At 31.5% G+C, this 15,540-nt stretch overlaps 1 protein-coding gene and 1 non-coding gene across 7 annotated transcripts; both read right to left on the bottom strand.

The window, feature by feature from the left end:
• Positions 1–2,738: 2,738 nt before the first annotated feature.
• On the bottom strand, positions 2,739–8,611 carry LOC140058989 (uncharacterized). 6 transcript variants are annotated; one of them, XM_072104784.1, is made up of 12 exons: positions 8,231–8,611; positions 6,938–7,004; positions 6,364–6,432; positions 5,975–6,049; positions 5,729–5,767; positions 5,442–5,505; positions 5,017–5,057; positions 4,804–4,858; positions 4,053–4,112; positions 3,546–3,617; positions 3,143–3,208; positions 2,746–2,805 (listed from the first exon to the last, which is right to left on the bottom strand). In XM_072104784.1, exons 2-10 carry the CDS (start codon positions 6,979–6,981, stop codon positions 3,606–3,608), a joined length of 459 nt encoding a protein of 152 aa, XP_071960885.1. In that variant the 5' UTR covers positions 6,982–7,004; positions 8,231–8,611; the 3' UTR covers positions 2,746–2,805; positions 3,143–3,208; positions 3,546–3,605. The 6 variants fall into 6 exon arrangements, with proteins under 6 accessions (XP_071960886.1, XP_071960889.1, XP_071960891.1 ...); XM_072104785.1 differs by lacking the exon at positions 3,546–3,617 and having other exon boundaries at positions 2,739–2,805; XM_072104789.1 differs by lacking the exon at positions 5,442–5,505.
• Positions 8,612–9,660: 1,049 nt separating this feature from the next.
• Positions 9,661–9,732, bottom strand: Trnat-ugu (transfer RNA threonine (anticodon UGU)). The gene has a single exon. It is a non-coding gene; the product is annotated as a tRNA-Thr (tRNA).
• Positions 9,733–15,540: the final 5,808 nt, after the last annotated feature.

The following is a 15,540-nucleotide window of genomic DNA, read 5'->3' as shown; positions in this document are numbered from 1 at the left end:
TCAATTTTTTATTGCATGAATTATATTGTTTTATTGATTAAAAGATAGTATTTGATATACTATTTTTACCAGTTTATCAATTGTATGCAGTAGTAACCACATTTGTTACACTTTAAAAATGGCTGCATATCAAACCATTTCATAAAACATTGTGACAAGTTAAAGTGAACATTTGGTGTCTCCGTTACACGTGAAATCTTCCATTTATATTTCATGAACCATATTGTTTTATTTCCACATAGAGGTATGATCCTGATTTGACTTGTTGCTAGTAAATGTATATACTTGAGGTATATTCTGTTCATTTCTGTATTGTTTACATGTAATTTTTAAACAGCAGTGACTTTACAAATCTTTTATATAGAAATTAAGTCAACTTTAACGGCTTTGCATAATTATTTCATAAGCTATTTTTTAAATTTGAAAAGGTGTGATTTAAATGATATTTTTCTGCATTGAAGATGTTCCCAAAAGCTATTTAAAAATCCAATTTAAACAGTTTTAAGTTATTAATAATAACTTATAAGAGGGATAGATAATGTGATTTTGGTGTCTCCGTTACACGTGAAATTTGCTATGCATGTTGATACTATATAAATGCTGTTACATAGAGACAACAGATTTAATGTGTATTTTGCTTTTTTTTTTAGTTCAAGTACATGATATACTATTTAGAATTGATTATTAGACTTAGAATGTCACACTTTGAAATTCTGACCCTAATGTCACACCTTGGCCCCTTTATTTATGGAAACACCCATATACAATTATGTACAGATAAAAATAAATTGCATATTATTATCAATATTACAGGAAATTGTAATACAGCAAATATATAATTTAATCAGAATCAAATCTTGTGCCATTAGGCAAATTGTTACCACATTGCAGTCTCAATAAATTGCATACTATTATCAATATTACAGGAAATTGTAATACAGCAGTTATATAATTTAATCAGAATCAAATCTTGTGCGATTAGGCAAATTGTTAACACATTGCAGTCTCAATAAATTGCATACTATTATCAATATTACAGGAAATTGTAATACCGCAATTATATAATTGAATCAGAATCAAATCTTGTGCCATTAGGCAAATTTTTAACACATTGCAGTCTCAATAAATTGCATACTATTATCAATATTACAGGAAATTGTAATACCGCAATTATATAATTGAATCAGAATCAAATCTTGTGCCATTAGGCAAATTTTTAACACATTGCAGTCTCAATAAATTGCATACTATTATCAATATTACAGGAAATTGTATTACAGCAGTTATATAATTTAATCAGAATCAAATCTTGTGCCATTAGGCAAATTGTTAACACATTGCAGTCTCAATAAATTGCATACTATTATCAATATTACAGGAAATTGTAATACAGCAATTATATAATTTAATCAGAATCAAATTTTGTGCCATTAGGTAAATTGTTAACACATTGCAGTCTCAATAAATTGCATACTATTATCAATATTACAGGAAATTGTAATACAGCAATTATATAATTTAATCAGAATCAAATTTTGTGCCATTAGGCAAATTTTTAACACATTGCAGTCTCAATAAATTGCATACTATTATCAATATTACAGGAAATTGTAATACAGCAATTATATAATTTAATCAGAATCAAATCTTGTGCCATTAGGTAAATTGTTAACACATTGCAGTCTCAATAAATTGCATACTATTATCAATATTACAGGAAATTGTAATACAGCAATTATATAATTTAATCAGAATCAAATCTTGTGCCATTAGGCAAATTGTTAACACATTGCAGTCTCAATAAATTGCACACTATTATCAATATTACAGGAAATTGTAATACCGCAATTATATAATTTTATCAGAATCAAATTTTGTGCCATTAGGCAAATTGTTAACACATTGCAGTCTCAATAAATTGCATACTATTATCAATATTACAGGAAATTGTTTTACAGCAGTTATATAATTTAATCAGAATCAAATCTTGTGCCATTAGGCAAATTGTTACCACATTGCAGTCTCAATAAATTGCATACTATTATCAATATTACAGGAAATTGTAATACAGCAATTATATAATTGAATCAGAATCAAATCTCGTGCCATTAGGTAAATTGTTAACACATTGCAGTCTCAATAAATTGCCTACTATTAACAACAATACATCTTTAAGAAAATTGTTAATAGAGCTGATATTAGCATGCAATGTATTTAGACTGCTACATCAATATATTAACAATTTGCAAATTGTTAATACATTGATTTTTATGACATCTCACATCTCCATTTTCTCCATCCTTTCTTTAATTTGTCTTTGCCTCTTTACTTGTTCATTCATAACTTTTGATCTTACGGTCTTCCATGGATAGCTCTCATGCAGCATATATTTGTTTAAAAATGTCAAAGCTTCATTCTTAGCTACAATACAAACAAAAAAACAATAATAATATCTCTAATTATTAATTGATGGTTTATTATGTGTTATTACATGAAAAAAAACATCCAAACTTTTTGAAAAGAGTATGCCCTGTTTTTTTTTTCTTGCATTTTTTTTTCTTCTCGCATAAGGATTATAAAGCGTAGGTCCAGTGTACACACACTGCTGAACCTAGTACATATTTCAAAGACAAGTAGGGGAGTTACATCTGGTGTACCAGTTCATACAGCCACTGTCGTGGACAGACGAGAAAGCGCCGATCAAGCTGATTGGCAGCATAGACATGATGCTACATGTACCTTTCTTTCTTTTTCTTCTTTTCTCAATTATCTCCTCTTCCTCTTCCGAATCCATCAACCTGTCATCTGTGAAATATCAAAGAAGTCATAGAGAATTGTTTTATATTTATTCATATATTCCTAAGTCATATTAGATGGTGAACAAAACTGTTTGGTAATATCTGAATTGCCTTCAAAAAATTGATTCTGGGGTACCAAGAGCAAAGATCTGGGTTGGTAATAAAACTTTTGAACCAGACCCTTTATGGGGGAGGAGGGAGTGCAACGTTTCTATGTACTCTATTGTAGTAGTGGAGTCGCTCATACTCTAGGCAAAGATTTAACTAAAGGTTTGGTTTCTTTTTGCCAAATTGAAAAATATTTAGCCACATTTAAAACACAAACAGCACATATTTCTGCATACCTTTCTTTCTTTTTCTTCTTTTCTCAATTATCTCCTCTTCCTCTTCCGAATCCATCAACCTGTCATCTGTGAAATATCAAAGAAGTCATAGAGAATTGTTTTTTATTTATTCATATATTCCTAAGTCATATTAGATTAGTGAGCAAAACTGTTTGGTAATATCTGAATTGCCTTCAAAAAATTGATTCTGGGGTACCAAGAGCAAAGATCTGGGTTGGTAATAAAACTTTTGAACCAGACCCTTTATGGGGGAGGAGGGAGTGCAACGTTTCTATGTACTCTATTGTAGTAGTGGAGTCGCTCATACTCTAGACAAAGATTTACCTAAAGGTTTGGTTTTTTTTGCCAAATTAAAAAATATTTAGCCACATTTAAAACACAAACAGCACATATTTCTTCATACCTTTCCTTCTTTTTCCTCTTTTACTTTTCTCAATTATCTCCTCTTCCTCCTCCAAATCCATCAACCTGTCATCTGTAAAATATCAAAGAAGTCATAGAGAATTGTTATTCATATATTCGTGGACCAAGACTTCTATGTATGTAGTGATTTGTTTATACATTCTCCTATCCTCCTACGATAATTGTTTTTAATAGCTGAAAACCGGTTGAACAGCTAGAGTACAGCATCATAATGTTGAAGACAGGCCGATTTTCTTTAAAAAATACTATTTTGATAGATTTAATATACGATTATACAAATGTATTGATTTGCGATGAATGGAACATCCCAATCTCTCAGTCTGCCAGAGTTGGTTTAACACAAGTAGGTAAATTTATGAGCCCTTGGTTTAACACATACGGTATAATTGTAACCGTTACCCGATGAAAGCCCAGTAAATATTTGTTTTATAAAATTAAAAGTTTCAAAATACAATTTCAAAAGAAACATAAAATGTAAAACACTTACTTCATCACTAGTTTCAGATATTGAATCGTCTGGCCTATAGGAAGTGTCCACATCAGATGCCTATTCAAAAGGAAAAATATAAAAATACTATTTGTATACTAATTGGAAAATACATTGAGGGATGTTCCATACAGTTACAATGATATACTGTAAAATATTTTATTTTCAACATTTTGCCTTTTTATTTTTGTAATGGAGCGTTTTTCGTCCATAAGTTTTTTTAACATACACTCAAATAATTGTAGCAAAACCATAATACTAAGTTCTAACCAACATACTTAGTATTAAAATTATTATTTGGCACTGCCGTCAGTTACTATTCTTTTAGGCAGGGACTAGCTTAGCAGCCATAGCATGCCTAGTTTTCAAAGCATTTTAGAAACATTTTAAACCCACTAGGTCTATGCTGGTATAATATTCATAACAATACAGTATTTTATAAGGTGTTATAATGTAAGCGGATAGGGATAGGGGGTATTTCATTTCTTACAAATGGTTCGCTAGATAGAGAAGTAGTAGTTTAGGCCTGGCAATACATTACGTTGTATGTTATACAAATATTTACTGGACTGAGGGGCATGGTTAAAAATATAGACCAAGGTGATCTGGAGACTATATGCTATATCCTGAGACGAAGTCGAGGGCTATATTTGTAACCGTTACCCGATGAAAGCCCAGTAAATATTTGTTTTATAACATTAAAAGTTTCAAAATACGATTTCAAAATTAACATTAAAAGTATAACACCTACTTCATCACTAGTTTCAGATATTGAATCATCTGGCCTATAGGAAGTGTCCACATACCTATTAAAAAAAAAAGACATAAAAATACTATTTTTATACTAATTAGAAAAGACGTCGAGGGATGTTTCATACAGTTACAATGATACACACTTTTCATATAAAAATTTGGGCGAGGGTAGCTTTTAAAGCATTTTAGTCTATGCTGGTATAATACTTACAGTTCCTTCTTCTTCTTCTTCCCCATAGTTTGTACCAATGTCTAAGAAAACACCAAAATTCAATATTTAAAATTATATCTTATTTCCCAATGATGTCAAAATAGTCAAACAATACTTATTTTTAATTAACATCATAAAGAAAAAATACACTATTCAAGTTACTATTAAATATCAACATATCAACACAAAAAAAAAACATTTAAAACATTTTGGACATGAAAACAAAACTGAACCTAAATTGAAAAATGAAATACAAATTTCAGATTGCATACCATTATTCTTAGTATCTGATCTTGGCTAAAAAAATGAATAAATCAGGACATTTATGACAATGGCATCGTTTATGAATTTCTGCTTATGCATATATATAAATACAATAGTTTTCTGTAATAATTTAATTTTGATAAGAGTTAATAAATACGTACAATTCTTAGACCACAGAATGTAAGACCATCTAATATGTCATATGCTGTCTTTACTGGTCGCAATCTAAATAAAAAATTAGCAATTTATAATATAAAAGTATACATTTTTAAACCCAATGACAGTATACAGTAGGATGGTAGCAACATTTACAAATAACATATAGTGAAATATACTCATAAACTATTAGAGATAGTGACATCCAACATTATGTACCACCAATCTGAGTTTACAATTTACAAAAGTATCAGCAGTTTTATTATGGACATTCAATTAAATAAATATTTACGTTTTTTTGGTGAACAACGTTTTGTTACAGTCAGTAGCACTGAAACAAAAAAATTTATAATTAATACTAGACAATTTTCAATTGCTGACAAAAGTGTTTAGTCTACTACAATAACTCTTCGTTCTATTGCTTATTAAAAAATATAAATATTCCTAGTCCCTTTTGAAAAATAGACTATTCCAAGATACATGATTAAAAATTACAAGTGCATCGTGTTAATAGCAATTTAATTTGGCAAATATTTACATTTTTTTTGTTGGTAAGAAAGTAGTTTTGTTTGAATTATCTTCACTGTATGAGTTGCCACTCCTTATTGTACCACTGAAATTAACAGAAAATACTTCACAATTTTGTACTCAACATTGCTTACAAAGGTGTTTAGTCTACTACAATAACTTTTCGTTCTATTGCTTATTTAAAAATATAAATATTTCTAATAACTTTGATAATCATTTTCTGAAAGCGGGTTGGAAGAACAACGATCATCATGTCTTCCTAGTGTTTACAATCAAAAATACAGAAAATTCTTATAATTCAACATTGAAAAAGAGCTTAACTTTTTAGAAAAATGGGCTATACAATGAAATTCAAATTAAAAATTACAAACTGAGCAATTCAATTTGGTAAATATTTACATTTCCGTGGTAGTCAAGATAGTAGCCGTTTCTTCATCACTTGATGAGTCGTCATCCCTTATTCTACCTCTGAAATAAAAAGAATATACAAGTCAGAAAATGGTTGTAAAATTCTCATTCAACTAAATTACTAGATTAATATATTCATAGGTCAGCCGAATTTAATTGTACAGAAAATATTTGCATTTGTAGATTTGCAACCTTACCATTTTGAATGTCACTTTTAAACATTAACTAACTCTGGAATGTATAATAATACAGTAATAATGTTTTTTATCTACCAGTAAGTATACCTACCCCAGAGCAAGTTTCAAATGTAATTTAAAACATCATTTATCAGATTCATACTCACCTATATCCTCAGGGTTACTTATTAGTTTGAAGATCGTGCAACCCCTAGTCTTTCAATAAACCCGGACAGACAGACAGACATGGGTTTTATTAATTTGAGTCAAGTTCAATTAAAGTCAACGATTTGATGATAGTCAAACGTAATCAATAAGCTTAATGGAAATAATTGAATTAGGCCTCGTATCAACCCTATGTGTATATAATTCATATTATGTGTACTTACGATTTCTTTAAATCTCTAAACACATCTTCAAAAGAGAGTGCCATCGGTTTCAGGATTGATTACCTTCCTAGAGTTTAAAAAAAACTAGAATTTGAATAGCTATAAAATCAAAATGCACTTATTTACTGTACACAGTGTATACCACAAGCATTGAGTGAGTACACTTGCTAATAACATTACTTCTGTTTTGAGGGAAAATTATTTGAAATTGAAAATAAAATTTGTGATACAGCTGAGAATTGACTGTCATTTTAACGTAAGGTTAAAGTAGATTTAGGCTTACTTAGTTTATACAGTTTATAATATGCTTGTCTGTGTAGTACTAGTATAGGTTACTAAGCACATCAGTTTTTAGAGGGTATGACTTATGAGATGGTAAACCTAAAGACTATCTTTAACAGACAAACAAGACCTACAGCACTTCAAAGTGCTGTACTTGCCTATGTACTGCCTTCATAGCCCCCATAAGAATGAGAATCATAAAAAAAAGTCACAGAAAAACCTGGCTCATCCTACCACTTCTACTAGAGTACTAAGCATAGCTACCTAAAAAATAGGCTAACCCTCTAAAAGTTAACCTAGACTAGTGCCTACTACTAGGCTACTTTAGGCCTGTAGAAGTAGAAAGTAGCCTAGGCATAGGGTAGGCCTACTCTAGGCTTAATAGTAGGGGTCTACCTAGGCCTAGCTCTTAGTAGAGTGAGTTGTATTTTATAACTCTAGGCCTAGCCTAGGCCTAGAGCTAGGCATCCTTTTGAATTTGACATTGTAAATGTCAACATTTTTGTAGGTTTAGGCCTAGAGGGCCTATAATATTATAACCTTTAGTAGGCATAGGAGGCCTTAACTAACCTTCTAAGCTTATTATTATATAGGCCTAGACTAGTACGTAGTAGTAGGGCTAGGCCTAGGCCTTAGTTTAGGCTAGGCTACTCTCTTTTTAGGCTAGACTAGCCTAGGCCAGGGCAAGGCCTAACTAATAAGGCCCCTCCCGCTAGCTAGTAGTAGCCCTATAGGCCTACCTATCTAGTAGCTGCCTATGCTTACCCTACCTACCTAGGCCTACTTAGCATAATAGGCTAGGCCTAGGCCTACTAGCCTACCTATAGCTAGGCTAGGCCTAGCCTAGGCCTAGACGACGTATCGTATAGAATAAGGGTACTTGTTTGTAGACCCTCTCGCTGGCCCGGGCCTAGCCTCACTAGCCTTAATAGACCTGTATATTATTGGTTGTTAGTTGTTTTATTTTATTCAAACTAGCCTAGTAAATATTAGTAGTTAATTTATGCATACCAAGCATCAAAAAAGTTTTTCACTACCACCCCACGGCTCGCTTCCCGCCGATCCTCTTCTCGCTTCGCGCGCCGCCCGATGCATGCACACTGCGCATGCGTGGAGGAGTGGGATCTTTGAATTCAAAGTTTTAATTCGCCTGATGATGGTGTTGTTTTAATTAAACTTCAATAAATACAATGTTTATTTTAAATTTCAGGTATAGCAAATTTTCCAGATTTAGAATCATTAAGGAAACATTACTAAACTAATTTGCTAAACATATAATCCGTTTTTTGTTGAAAATTCAAGAAATACTGAATGTCTACCAAATGTCATATACATACAACACGACATATAACCCCCTTTATTCTTATAGGGTTTAATTTTATTAATAAACACCCCTACGACTAAAATCAACTATTCTAAGTGTTTAGACATGTACTTGAATAGAAAGACTGCTTCAAATCTTAAGTTACAACTGCAGACGGTGTTTTTTTACGGTATGTTAACATTAGGGAGACATCAAAATGTCTCCCAAGTGTATAATTAATACACACATATATATATATATATATATATATATATATATATATATATATATATATATATATATATATATATATATATATATATATAAACAAATCAGGCATAGAACATTAATTCTAAACCACCCGGTAATATACTGAAATTTAATTAATTAATTTGAAACGATAAAGATGAGGAAATCTGTGAGAATGAGAAAAAGTCGCCCCAACCGAGACTCGAACTCGGACCGCCTGCTTGATATGCAGATGTCCTAACCGTTAGACCACTGGGGCTTTCACGGTATTGTTCGAACTCGATTGGATAGCGACTCTTTAACATTCTCGGCGTGGTACGGCGGAACAGCACTAGTCCTCAGTTGTACACACGCGCACCAGAGATCAAATTGATACGCCCTCATCTTACAGTATTTTTATTCACGAGGCGGGATCTCCGAAGAGAGATACTTATATATATATATAAACAAATCAGGCATAGAACATTAATTCTAAACCGCCCGGTAATATACTGAAATTTAATTAATTAATTTGAAACGATAAAGATGAGGAAATCTGTGAGAATGAGAAAAAGTCGCCCCAACCGAGACTCGAACTCGGACCGCCTGCTTGATATGCAGATGTCCTAACCGTTAGACCACTGGGGCTTTCACGGTATTGTTCGAACTCGATTGGATAGCGACTCTTTAACATTCTCGGCGTGGTATGGCGGAACAGCACTAGTCCTCAGTTGTACACACGCGCACCAGAGATCAAATTGATACGCCCTCATCTTTTATATTTATATATATATATAAAAATTATACTGTAAATTATAGAAACAGTGCTCAAATTCGGAACATGATCTCATAATCGCGTCGAGCATAGCTCATTGGCAAAAGTTTCGTATTTTTTAGTTGTATGAAGAAATGTCTCTGGCGGGATTCGAACCTGCAACCTCTCGCTTACAGGGCGAGTATCATACCACTAGACCACAGAGCCATGTATGGTATTATCACAGATTTTCACCCACCAGATACATTCTCTCATACAACAAACGACCTCACAATCAGTGGAGGCTTTAACAAGTCAGAATAAATTCCAACTTTAATTCGCAACGGTTTTTTAAATAATACCCCGGATGGCCGATGATGTTCAAGTAGTAGAACACAACAACAGTAAAGAACGTGTATATGTTCACACAGGAATGGATGTCTGTAATGAGACAATCCAAGAGACCGATACATAGCTGGATATGGTTAAAGGTCCCTAACTTGGATCATAGATGGCGGATGATGTTGAAATGTAGTTTAGAACCTTCCCGGTACAATTGCGGTCATTTTGATACCCCATATCATGGATTAAAGAATATAATCCATGCCCATATGTAAGGTTACGTGCAGAACAACAATTTGTATGACTAACAAACAGACAGACAAACTCTCTCACTTATAATATAAATATATATAGCACACCGGCAAAAAAAGAAAGCATTGTTACATAAAAGCTAACATTCCAAAATATTCACCTGGTAATGTTAATTATAAAAGGAAATGTGCTTATAAGCAACGTTGTAATTGATTGTTCTCATTATAGTCTCCTAATGAGTGAGTGAATAAATAATCTAAATACAGGTATTACATTATAATATAATACTATGAGTTAGTTTGCACGTTTGTTCGCCATATAAATGTACACAACTACGATGTATCAATACGTTCTTATGTGAAAAAGAAATAGTGTAGCCTAATTATCAGAAATTATTACATAATATTAGCAATATTACAATTATCGTTATCATAGCATATCAATCTAGATTCAAAATACATTTCCTAATCAGTCACATAATCTGTCAAGATAAAAGAATTTGATTACAAACAGTTTAATCCGTTACGTTAATAATCAATGATTTCCTAAAATTCACATTATATTATTTCGTTATTGAAAACTTTCCATAAACAGAATATATTGACAAAGTCTAATTACTGACATAGACTGATGTTCTATTTAACCATACACATTATTAATTCAAATTTTGGCACGGAACTTAGCAACATGGAAACCTATAAATGCCATTGTATAAGCCTTTCTTGCTTGATGACATGACTCGACCATTTCTTTTTATTGCAAGAAAACGAGCAGGCTTCAAACTACTGGTACTGTTGCTGATGTTTGCTTTACGCATATTACTATATGCTATACCAACTCTAAACTGTTCATAAGATTGATATAGCCTGAAACACGACTGTTCAATGTGGTATTCCCGCCATAAAATATCAAAATTGTTTTGGTTAAGTGTTACATGTGGCGTATTCTGTAAGAAAAAATAATAATTGATATTTTTTTTTAAATATCACACAGATCAAAAGGGACAGTAGTGAGTATAGGCTATAATAAGCATGAAGATTGTTATACGGACCAGCCTGTATTAATAGTTTTCGACAAGCTAACTTGTGTGGAGCAGCAATTTTTTAGAATGTGGACCTAAAGCCTTGGATTCCAATCTCAATAACATATGACCTGATTTCAATAGTTAGGAGATATTTTATGGTTAGGTTTAGTTATATTTAGGAAATCTGCCGCTATTTTTAATGTATACTATATTAACTTTGCCCAAAGAAATTATGGTGATTAAAGACGATGAGTAACTACTCTATATATACGATGGTGAGTAAATTATGGCGAAAATAGGGCACATTAATTTTAGACCGGAAACTGAAATGACAACCCACGTCTGCCATTTTGGAATGAGTGTCTAGAAAACTCAGATCTAGAAAACTCAGATCTCATCTGAGTTTTCTAGATCTATAAAACTTAGATATCTGACTTTTCTAGCTCTAGAAAACTCAGATATCTGACTTTTCTAGATCTAGAAAACTCAGATATCAATATCTGAGTGTTCTAGTTCGAAAATGGAACTAGAAAACCCAGATCATAAAATGGATCGTTCCATTATTAATAGAGGGTAGCTTGGTTAAAATACTACAGTATTATACGTTTTCCTACAAATAATAATAATTTAAAATGTAGGCTTAGCATTTAGGCCTAGCAAACTCAATTCAAAGCTCAACGTGTGGGCGTTATCACGATGCATCGCGAAGAGTAGGCCTGGCCCTACTACTAGGCTAGAAGTGGTCAACTCGTACCCACAATAACTCGTACCTATTCCCAACTTGGCTAACTCGTACCTCAACCAACTCGTACCCACATCAACTCGTACATACCTAATTTTTAAACCTACATTTTAACGGTAACATGCACTGTATTTCATTTATGATTTAAGCCGTAGGCCGCTTCTACATGTTACATTATTAGTAAGAAAACGTACACAGTAATCAGTTTTAATAATACTCTAGTATTTCAAATGACCTACCTTCTGATTAATAATGAAATGATCCAAATGACCTGCCAACCAATCACATGCTGATCTGAGTTTTCTAGTTCCATTCTGGAACTAGAAAACCCAGATCTTGATATCAGAGTTTCCTAGATCAAGAAAAGTCAGATATATGTGTTTTCTAGATCTAGAAAACTCCGATATATCTGAGATCTGAGTTTTCTAGATCTGAGTTTTCTAGACACCCTTTTGGAATTACGCAAGTTTTAAACTACAGGTAGTTGCATTTCAACATAGCATAGCATATAAGCTATAGTAAAAGTAAAATAAAATATTTAAGAAAATACGCTACAAATTATTATTTATCTGACAAAACGGTAATTTAAAACAAAACTAGTTGTCAAATCAATGTTGTTCGTTATATTTAACCGTTCTAATAAGTGAAATCATTATTTTGTTTTGTTTTTACGGAAATGACAATTTTAAACAATCTTCACAATTTTTTTTACCAGTGTTTGTTAATTATCAATTCAAAATAATACGTACGTATCGTGCAGAAATCCTTCCATTTATGTTCATCGATAAGTGAAGATTTGTACCAAGACCCTTGATGACAAACAAGTTTGGACCAAGAACTGAGACTGTGAGCCGAACTGTAAACGAAAGCACGTTACTAATTAATTAATGAAATTCTTATTGAATAATTTAAATATTAAATACAAGTAAACAGCACACTCAGACTTGTTCATTTCATTTACTAATAATAATATTATTTCATTTATTTGGCATCTCATTATAAACATAAGATAAAATACATCAATCAAAAATAAATATAAATACAAGAGCCATTGTCTGTAAGAATCAAGAAACATCAAAAATAGTGGAAGAATAAAAAAATGGATTTCTTTCAAATTTAGCACATGGTTATATATGTGTTGAGAGAAATCAAATATGAAGTATTTTATATTTCAAACATATATTTCCATGGCAACGGGCAAATTTGTGTTTTTGACACAATTTATCACTTTCAAAGGTTTTTTTAAAATGGATATTGGTAGTACGTTGATGAACGATATTTTTGTTTTGTTCATTTAATTATAAAAAACAGTTTGTGTATGCATAATAATAATGCATTGTGTACCTGTTTCATATTTTTTTAAATATTTTTTATTTCATACTTTGGGAGATACCATTTATTTAAAAAGGAGTGTTTTTTCAGTATTTTTAAATTGTTAAAAACAACTAAACTTTACTTCACCATAACGCACAAAGATGTGTATTTTTTAAGCTGATTTATAAAATAAAATATTGGGTAATTTTAAAATCTACAAGCAGTGTTGCCAGAAACATATGCATTTTTATTTTAAAAAATAAAAAAAATGGTATCTTACTAAAATCATTTTATTTTCTTTGATTATCTGATTTTAAACCCATTGGACAGAACATTTCTTAATGTTTTATATAATTCTAGTTGTGTTGTGAGAAAAAAAACAATATTTTTAACTATAGATTCTGTAATTCCCTGTTTTAATGTAATTTTATAGGTTATATCATAGGAAATGTGAATAAATTATCAGATCATTATGAATTTTAATCATTGCATATTACTCCTCTCTTATTTTGAAGCTCCTCGTTCATTTTTTTACTTCTTCTATTTGCTAACCTAAGCATATCCCACATGCCCACCAACCATCACTTCCACTTTTAAGACCCTCGCCTCCAACTCCCTATCTCCCACCACTTTCCCCTCCCCAAAATTGAACCAATCAAAAGTCAATGATATACTCAGGTATGTTAATGTTACATAACAATTATTGAAGCCCTAATGTGAAATTTCATTTCATTATTTAAGGTCAGCATGTAAAATATCAAATTTTATAATTATTAAATATTGATTTTAAATTTGTTGTTAATTCTATATTTTTTTACTGTGATTGTTAGATTCAGTTGTAATTATTAATTGATAATTATCTGGCAATTAATGAATTTCTCTTAGTTATTCATAGCAACAGTTACTATAGTAGGCTAAATAAAATTGAGATATTCTTTATATTTGTCATATACTTATCTTACACAAATTTAAATTTGTAGATTATTAGCAGGCATGCCTTATTTGCATTTTCAAATCACCATTTCACAAGGTCATATTCGTAAGGACTTTCTTCTGTGATTATTTTTATTCATTTTTATTTACAGCGGCCACCTCAGCCTGGGCCACCTCCCGTAAGCGGCCACCTCCCTTAACGGACGCACTTTCAAAAGCCTGTTTGTTCTTCCTATCTAATTAGTGCATTTGGTACCTCCCGTAAGCGGGTACCTCCCGTAAGCGGCCACCTCCCGTAAGCAGCTGCGGCCACCTTTTTTACTCTAAAAATTAGATTTTTTTGTATGGTAAATTGCCTCCCGTAAGCGGCCATTCCCAAAAAATGTAATATTTATTGCATGGACCTATGATTTAGAAGTCCATGTTTATTGTATTTCTTTATATATTAGTTTTATTTCGAAGCGGTTTTAAAAACATTTCTGTGAAGAGATGAGAAAACACAGATTAGGATCGATCATTTTTCATATGATAAAAGCTGTTAAAATTGATAATGATAATGAAACTGAAAATGATAAATAATACTAAACCACCTGATTATAAACAATAATACAATTAGCTGGAAATGGAGAGGCTCGTTGCGTTAAGAACACTGAAAAATATCGTACATAGCCATAATATGTGATTGTGACCCTTTATCGGCAGAACTTCCCGTAAGGGGTCACCTTCCGTAAGCGGCCATTTTTCCAGGTCCCGAGAGCGGCCGCTTATGGGAGGGGAGGTTCAACTGTATTTTAAAATAACCATTATCCTTAGTTACGCATAGAAACAGGTTCTAAATATTACATTTTGACATAATTTTACAGACAATTTTGTTTTAAATTACCCTTAGTTATGTATAGAAACAGGTTCAAGATAACACTAAAGGTCAATTGTTTACCTTTATTCAGATTTATCAAGATTTTTTGGGAAAAAGTAGAAATGTAAAACTATGTAGAAAAATGTTTTGTATTTATGAAAACCCCTTATTTTTAAAAATTTTTTTTGCATAGAAACAGTTACTATGGTAAATGTTGACCTCATTTGACCTCAAAATGAATGAAATTTATAAGGTCAAGTTTGTCATCACCTTATGAATATTAGAATGCAGTAGAAAAAAATTAAGAAAAAGTACAAACGCAATCAACTCTTTGTATTCATAAAAACGCCATTTTTTCGGTTTTTTTTTTAAATTATTTTCCTTAGTTACACATAGATATGGTTGCTAATGTAACACTATAAGTAAAAAATTTAATTTGCTGAGAATTGTTATCTTATCTTTCTGTATCTCTTTAAACATAATATATTTTATTTATATTTTATAACAACTTTGACGCAATTATTAAAAAGTTTAAAATTATTTTCTGGCAAGTAATTGAAATAAACCTGAAAA

This window comes from Antedon mediterranea, chromosome 9, assembly GCF_964355755.1.
Source record: "Antedon mediterranea chromosome 9, ecAntMedi1.1, whole genome shotgun sequence".
Taxonomy (NCBI): Eukaryota; Metazoa; Echinodermata; class Crinoidea; order Comatulida; family Antedonidae; genus Antedon; species Antedon mediterranea.
The sequence above is the reverse complement of the archived record's forward strand: the minus strand, read 5'-3'. Positions and strand labels throughout refer to the sequence as shown.